Genomic DNA, 7,666 nt, shown 5'->3' with positions numbered 1-7,666 from the left:
GCCCAGCGAGGACCCGCACGGAGTCCTGCCTGCAGGAGTTCCCTCGCAGTGCCGCAGATGCAGCAAGGGATGTGTGGGCGCTGAGGTCCTTGGTGCCAGGACAGTGGGGCCAGGCGGCCGCCCCCAGGGTGACAGCCGCCTGGACGGGAGTGGAGGTGCGGGTGCTCACTTGGGGTTGGCTGAGCCCGGGGGGCTGGCTGCTCCCGCCGGTGAGAACACTCTCGGCGGGGCTCGGAGGGGCCTCCCCATGAAGCCACAGCCTGCGTTTTTCTCAACTTCATTCCTGGATGAGAAACTGGCCCCGGGGCTTACGATGGACTCTCTTCTCCAGCTGCAGCCCCGAAGGCGGGATGGCCGTGTCCGGCCCCGGGGGTCCCGCCTCCACAACACCCACTCTCCCAGTCGAGACTCCCAGGACCCTCGCGAGCCCGTGGTGGGGCCGCCCCAGGGCCAGCAGGTCGCGTGGGGCACACCCCATCCTGAAGCATTCGTGTTTTTTCAGTGAGACAGACTCGCACGTGTTCTGTGCCTGACTACCTTCAATGGTCAATTTTATTATAAACAACGGTATCAAAATATACAAATCTGTGTAAGAACAACCAGGAACTGCAGCTTTTTTAAGGGCCAAATGGGCATGAACCATTTCCAAGGTGGCAGCTTCGCCTCCGCCATCCCCTGGAGAAACAGGGGTGTGAGGACCGCATTTCCAGGATGTCAGTCTGAATAATTTAAAGGGCAGGTCTGGCCTCCGGACGCGCATCATAAATCTTCACGTGAGGGCGGCTGTGTTGGGTCTTCTTCTGTGACTTCTGCCGGGAAACAAACACAGATCGTCGGGTAAAATCCCAGCACGAGAGGCGCTGAGGGTGTGGCGGCCAGGTTTCCGCGGGGACGGTCCCGAGCCCCCACGGCTGGGGGCATCCAGGCAGGAGGTGCGGCCGCAGGGCGTTTCGGGCCTGCCCTCTGCTTCGGGTGCAGAAGACAGGGATGGCGAGGCGCTCCCCCATCGGCCGGGGCCAACAGGAGCTTGGACGATGGTGAGGGGTGCAGGCGGGGAGGCCCCCCAGGACATGTTGGGGGTGGAGGTGGCACGTGGCCCTGCTCCCCGCGGACACTGGGTTCGTCCCTGTCCTTGGCGCCCAGGGTTGACTACGAGCACCTGGCTGTGCCCCCGCGCCTCTCGGCCCGGCTCGGGGTCGGGCAGCTCCCGGAGTCTGCGTCTGGTCTTCCTCGTTCAGGAAAACTCTGCGTCAGTGTCCTTTGGACACCGCCCCTGCCCCTTTGGCTCCACGTTCTTCCACAACTTCTACGAGACCGTCACGGAAGAGCCGTGTCCCCAGAACATGGGGCCATCCTAACCCCAGAACTGTGAACTGGGGGCGCTTTACGGACGGTCAGGGTGAGGGGAGGTCACTGGGGTGGGTCCGTATAGGAAGAGGGAAACTAGGACATGGACACACAGGCCACGAGAAGGCCACGTGGACAGAGGCAGGCATCGGAGGGTCGCAGCTGTAAGCCAGGGAAAGCCGAGCCTGACCCGCCGGAAGCGGGCACAGGCGGGCACAGACGGGCCGATCCTGCCCCACAGGCTCGGGGCGGTGCCGGCCCCAGGCTCTCGGGAAGCCCACGCGGGGACGGCCGCCGGCCTCTCCTGCCGGCCCGCCCGCCGCCCCTGGGGTCACCGGCTCTCCTTCCCGCCCGACCTCCCCCACGGACGTTTCCCCTCCCGGCTTCCCCGACCACGCCAGCACCCTCCTCGGCCGCTTTTGCTGTGAGCTTCCGAGCCGGGCGCGCGCCCGCCGCACACCGCTCACCGCCGCCCGGGGCCTGCGTCCGCACGCACGCGTCTCCCGTGTCTTCGAAGCCCTCGGGACACACGCACACGAAGCTCCCGGGAGTGTTGTAACAGTTCTCGTCCTGGCGCGTGCACGCCTTCTCTGCACCTGCGCACTCGTCTACGTCTGCAACAGAGACGCTCGCTGGGGCCGGCCGCTGCGTCCGCAAACACGCCACCATCACGGGACGCACGCGCTCACGATTCGCTCCCGCACCGGAAACTGACACGGGACGGGGCAGGTCTGGGGGGGGGTCGCGGACGGGTAGAGGGGCCGAGAAGGGACAGCGCAGGCGTGTGGCGCTGGGAAGCCCCACGCGAGCTCGCGCCGTGGGGGCATCGGTGGATTCGCTGCCTTTTCCAAGCGGGTTCCAGCCGGGCCCCGACCGCGGAGGGCCTGACGTGCAGCCACGGGGGCCGTGGGGGGTGGCAAGTGGGGGGGCTGGGCGCGGGAGGCTGGAGCAGAGCCCCCGGCCGCAGGATCGCCAGCACCACGCACACCTGACACCTGGGGGCTGGCCGGGACAGACCCTCGGTCCCCCACCTGCTGCTTCTGCATCTCACGCTTGAGAGGCTGGGGGAAACAGTCGCAGAAAGGGCTGGAGCCGGTGCCCCACCCCCACCAGCTCTTCGCGGGACCGTCCACGGGGTGGCCCCTCTGCCACGTTCCGTCTTAGTCCAGCACAGACGCAAGGGCACTGACCTGCACACTGGCCGCTCTCTTTGGTGTAGCCAGGGATGCACTCTTTACAGTGTCCCGGACCCTTCCCCGTGCAGCCCACACACGTAGAATCACATTCTAGAACAAGAGCGGACAGGCATCGACGTCAGCCGCCTGTGAGCAAAATGGGACCGCAAGCCGCGCCACGTGACAATCTGGCGTCCCCCTCATCAACGTGTGGGTGCCACAGAGAGTGTGTCCTCGACACCCCAGCCCCGTCTCCCGGCAAAGCAGCGAGCTGCACCCCCAGAGCCGCGACCGCACACGGACGCCCCCCTTCTGCAGACCGTCTTCTCGGAGCAAGACAAAACCACCTCCAGCTCGGGCACTGCGGGACCGGCCGGCTAGGAGCTCGGTGGGAAGACCCAGGGAGAAACGCGGACGCTCCCCGGGTGAGGGCTCACCACCGTCAGGGCCGTTGCCCTGGGGGGCCGCAGACGCGGCGGGGGAGGCCAGGCAGCCTCATGCACTGCTGAGAGCACGTCAGTGCAACCTTCTGGGGACGCCGGGGCCCTACAATCCACTCTCCCGAGCGGTTTGGAAACAAATCCCAAGAAAACAAGGAAGAATACGCAAAGCTCTATCTACCGCGGTATTCCGAGTTCACAGCTGTGGGAGAACTGGTAGGACTTGAACATCCCACAACAGACTGCCGAAGAAGACCGTGGAATGGGGGCAGCCTCCAGCATCACGCACGGGCACGTTCACACCACGGACGACGTGACACGGCGTAAACAGTCATGGCCCCGTGGAACGAGGCCGAGCGCGGTAACACTGTTAACAGAGCTCCCCACTCCACAGAATTGGTGGTTTTAAAAATTATCGTCTTGGGGCGCCTGGGTGGCTCGGTCGTTGGGCATCTGCCTTCGGCTCAGGTCATGATCCCAGGGTCCTGGGATCGAGCCCCGCATCGGGCTCCCTGCTCGGCCGGAAGCCTGCTTCTCCCTCTCCCACTCCCTCTGCTTGTGTTCCTGCTCTCGCTCTCTCTCTCTCTGACAAATAAAAATCTTAAAAAAAAAAAAATTATCATCTTTTCAACTTATCTGAATTTTCTGATTTTTCTGTAGCAAATATCTTATTACGTGGGTTGCCACCTTCCACTTTCTACAGCAGGCAGAACCCACAGAAGTCACGTGGGCGAACCGCGGACAACGGCTCGCAAAGGAGGACCTGGAGCCCAGGGCCCGGGGAGGTGCCGGCCCGCCCGCCCACAGGAGCCGGGGCCCAGGCACCTTCGCATACGAACGAGCCGTTGACGTTCTCACAGTACTGCTGGTCACTGCAGGGAGGCGTCTCTGCCGCACACTCGTCCACATCTGGAACACAGCAGCGCAGCTGTGAGGGACAGGCCCCCCGGACCCCCGTGGACATGACACGGTGGGTGGCCAGACACAATCCACGGCTGGCCTGGAGAGGGAGGTGGCCACTGTGTGGAGGACGCATGTCCATATTTCTCCCGGAGGCCTTCACGTGCAGGGGGGACAAGGAACATTTAGCGTCCCCGGGGGAGGGGCCACTGTGAGGGACCAAGAGCTACCGTGAGCATCCTGTGCTTCCGCGTGGACACGCAGAAGCTCCAGGTCGGTGTTGGGACCACCACCCACTCGAGACGAGCCACTAGGGACAGGTCTGCTGCCCGCAGCCTGGCCTCTGCCTGCCGTTCCTCCCGCTGCCTGCCGGCACCCAGGCCTGAGGGGGAGCCCCTTGGCCCCACTGCCAGGCCCTCCCCGGGGCTCCTGAGGCACTGGGTTGGAAGCCAGGGCTCACAGGCAGGCTGGAGCTCAAAGGAAAGGGTACAGCAGAAGCACACGGTGGCCACCAGGCTGGGCGCGTGGGGACAGGTGGGGACAGGTGGGGACAGGGCCTGGACTCTGCGGCCTTGTGTGTGTGTGTGTCAGGAAGGCATGCCTCCACTCTGTGGCTGAGTGGCTAGACCAGGCCAAAGGGAGGTCTGTGCCTCAGTTTCCCTGCCTGTACCTGGAGAAGGGAGGGGGACGGAGGCAAGAAAGAAGGAGCGGAAGAGGAAGGAGAGGAGAGAAAGGGGGAAGGGGAGGGGGAGGAGAAGAGAGGAGGAAGGAGGGAGGGAGGAGGGAGAGGCGGAGAGGAGGGAAGGGGAGGGGAGGGGAGGGGAGGGGAGGGGAGGGGAGTCCGCCCGGCCTCACCCACGCAGGCGCCGTCCTCCTGCACCCAGCCCACCGCGCACTGGCCGCAGTCTCTGTTGGTAGGGCCCATGCACGTCTTACACGACTCATCACAAGCTGGAAAGCAGAGGTGGGACACCTGTCAACATGCGTGAATCCCATTCTCAGTAACAAACAGGACACAAAGGTCATTTCAGAAATTAGGAATTTACCTTCACTAGGACGAAAACAAAAACCAAATACAAGTAAGAAAAAACCCCAGTAAAGCAAGGCTCATTCAACAATATAAAAATCGACTCTCGTGTTTCATAATATTCCTGAACTTAATGAGAAAAACACCACATGGGCTTTCAGGGCCCCTTCACGGTCACGTTCTTAGCGGACAGGAACCCCAGGGAAAGGGCTTATGACCCGAGGAAGGCAGCTGCCCAAACCCCAGAGCCCACGCCCGCCAGGCGGCCTCCAGCCCCGGTGTGCCCTGCAAGGGCCAGGCGCCGGAACCAGAGAGGCCACGGCCTTCCTGGTGCTCCAACACGTCCTGCACGGAACGTCCAAGGGAGCCGCGGACCGACGACGGGCCCTAACGCAGGAATTCAGCTCAGTCGCTGATGCCAAGACGTCTCCCAACGTCGGCAAGAGATCGATGAGAAAACGTATGCAGAAGGGAGCCGTGCTCGCCATCCTCCGCGGCGGTCTGCGCAAGCCTCCGTCGGGCCGCGGGCCCACGCCCCACGCACGGAAGGCACGGCCGGCGTCCGCCCGGCGCTCAGCGCGCTCACTGCCGACGCGAACGACCCCACGGGCCCGTCGGAGGCCCGACCGGGAGGGAGCCCAGAACAATGGCCGGGCACCTTTGAGGACCCGGGTGGGAAGGGCCCGCCTGACCCAGTGCCAGGGTAAGGGAGGCAGCACGTCCTCTGACGGGGCCGGGGGGCCACGCGCTGTGGCCCCGGGTGTGCTAGTTCTCGTCTGGGCCACCGCTCTGCCGTCTGGTGCGGGGACACGGGCCTCTGCGGCCTGCACCACGCAGGCGGGTCATCCTGCCCAGGTGGCCGCGGGGCGACAGCAGGCCCCTGCGAGGACACCGCAGGTGCCAGGTCACCCAGAACCAAGGCTGGCGTGGATGGGACACGGCCACCGACTCCACACGGTCCACCCGCTCGGTCCTTGTCCGGAGGACGTGGGGAAGGGTGGACCACTCTTCCCTCCTGGGCTTGTTCAGGGACAGACAGCAAGACCGTCCGGGGCCTGCACGTGCTGCTGCGGCCCTTGGCGCGGTTCACAAGGGCCTCCTAGCTCCGGGGGTGCGGGGGGAGCCAACGGGCCCCCAGGTGTGGCGGCAGCTCCAAGAAAGGCTGCTCCCGCGTGCCCCGGCGCAGCCCACGTACCTGCGCACACGCTGTGCGTCTCGTTCCTCGGCGAGCGGAAGTAGCCGTCCATGCAGTCGGTGCACGTGGCCCCCTGGTAGCCGAGGTGGCACTGGCAGGACCCGTCCCCCTGCCTGCTGCCGTCCCCGCTGCAGTGGCCGTTCCCGCCGCAGGGCCTCTCGGACCCGCCCTGGCACGCTGCGGGCGACACAGACCCGCCACTCAGACACTCCCCCAGGGAGCGCGGCAGCCTGCTCACCGACCCCTTCTCAACCAAAACAGCGTTGGCATCGCTCCATGAACCCACACTTCCTCCCTCAACAAGCTCCTCTCGGGAGCTCATGAGCCCGCAAGCACGGCGAGGCCGTCCGGAGGACGCCCTGGGGTCTGCAGGCACGGGGCTCACCTGCTCGGGAACGAGGGGGGCCTCGGGCAGCCTCCCCGAAACGTGGGGACAACGGGGACGCTGACACGTGGCGTGGGTGCGGCCCCTGGGACAGCGAGGACAGCCCGCCGTGGCCACACGCCGGCAGGACAGCAGGAGGCGGCCGCGGCCAGGGAGAGGGTCCCGACTTGCAACGCGCGCCGCTCCATCCCGCTGAGCGCCGGAGTGACTGGCAACGCCACACACGGACCGTGGCTTTGGTTCAACGCGCGCCTCTTCACTGTGGCTTCCCCCTGAAGGCTGAGGCGACGCATCCCACCCGCAGACGCCCGCTGCCCCCTCGCCTCCCACAGACAGGTCTTTGCTGCTCCGCGGGCAGAGCCGGGCGGGGGCCGCGAAAGCCACAGAGCTGCCTCCTTGCACTCAGAGGGTAGCACCCACACAGCTGGGTTAAGACCAACCCACGGGGGCCCCACCGAAGGCCTGCAGACCCCTGAGTTAGGAGCCCTCTTAGGAGCAGGCACTCAGGGCTGTCCGGCCCCCAGGAGGAGGCCCTACGGCGTGGAGGGGCAGGGACCCGGCGCCCTGGGCCCTGTGGGAGCTGATGGCCCCAGGTCCCAACCATGCCTCTGCCCACCTGGGAATCACGACACGGACACTGGGAATGATGCAGGACACTCAAGATTTCCCCAACGACGTACCAAGGCAGTCTGGCCCATACGTTCCCGGTGAACAGCAAACTTTCAGCGTCTCCACACAAAACCATTCAAATAAGTCGGGATACTCCTTCTTCCTGAGAAATTAAAAACATGTTCATTAAAGCTCATATGACAGATTTCTTCAAAACAAAAACACAGTTTATTACAACATGTGCTCCAGAGATCACGTCAGGGAAACAACGGCCCAGGTGTGAACAGCTTCTCCTGTTACCGACTCGCTAGCGTTATCACGCTAAGGTAATAAAAGGTGGTAACACATGGGTGAGAAGGAGAAGTGTGTGCAAACTCTTCTAAGTCTGAAGTTGTTTCAAATTTATAAACTAAAAAATAAGTCACGAATGCTAGAGCTTCACTGAACACTCAGGGGAGAGCAGTGGGGCCAGGCTGTGGCATGGCGGTGTGTAGTGGGGGGCAGGGTGTATGTGGGGGGTATGGGGGTGCGGGGCTGGGGAGGTGGGAGTGACAGGGTATGGGGACACAGGGGCGTGGGGTGCAGGAC

At 64.3% G+C, this 7,666-nt stretch overlaps 1 protein-coding gene across 1 annotated transcript in view; it reads right to left on the bottom strand.

Moving 5' to 3' along the window:
* Window positions 1-521: 521 nt before the first annotated feature.
* The window catches only part of CRELD2 (CRELD disulfide isomerase 2), a 9,376-nt gene continuing 2,231 nt past the window's right edge, over window positions 522-7,666 (bottom strand). The window contains exons 4-10 of the mRNA XM_006735385.3: window positions 7,150-7,241; window positions 6,085-6,261; window positions 4,718-4,813; window positions 3,788-3,871; window positions 2,538-2,633; window positions 1,815-1,961; window positions 522-809 (exon numbers count right to left, since the gene is read on the bottom strand). Coding sequence (XP_006735448.2) covers window positions 760-809; window positions 1,815-1,961; window positions 2,538-2,633; window positions 3,788-3,871; window positions 4,718-4,813; window positions 6,085-6,261; window positions 7,150-7,241 — 742 coding nt within the window. The 3' untranslated portion in view covers window positions 522-759. The remainder of the gene's footprint in view (window positions 810-1,814; window positions 1,962-2,537; window positions 2,634-3,787; window positions 3,872-4,717; window positions 4,814-6,084; window positions 6,262-7,149; window positions 7,242-7,666) is intronic.

This window comes from Leptonychotes weddellii, chromosome 5 (assembly GCF_054177405.1).
Source record: "Leptonychotes weddellii isolate Sample4059 chromosome 5, ASM5417740v2, whole genome shotgun sequence".
Classification (NCBI taxonomy): domain Eukaryota; kingdom Metazoa; phylum Chordata; class Mammalia; order Carnivora; family Phocidae; genus Leptonychotes; species Leptonychotes weddellii.
The sequence above is the reverse complement of the archived record's forward strand: the minus strand, read 5'-3'. Positions and strand labels throughout refer to the sequence as shown.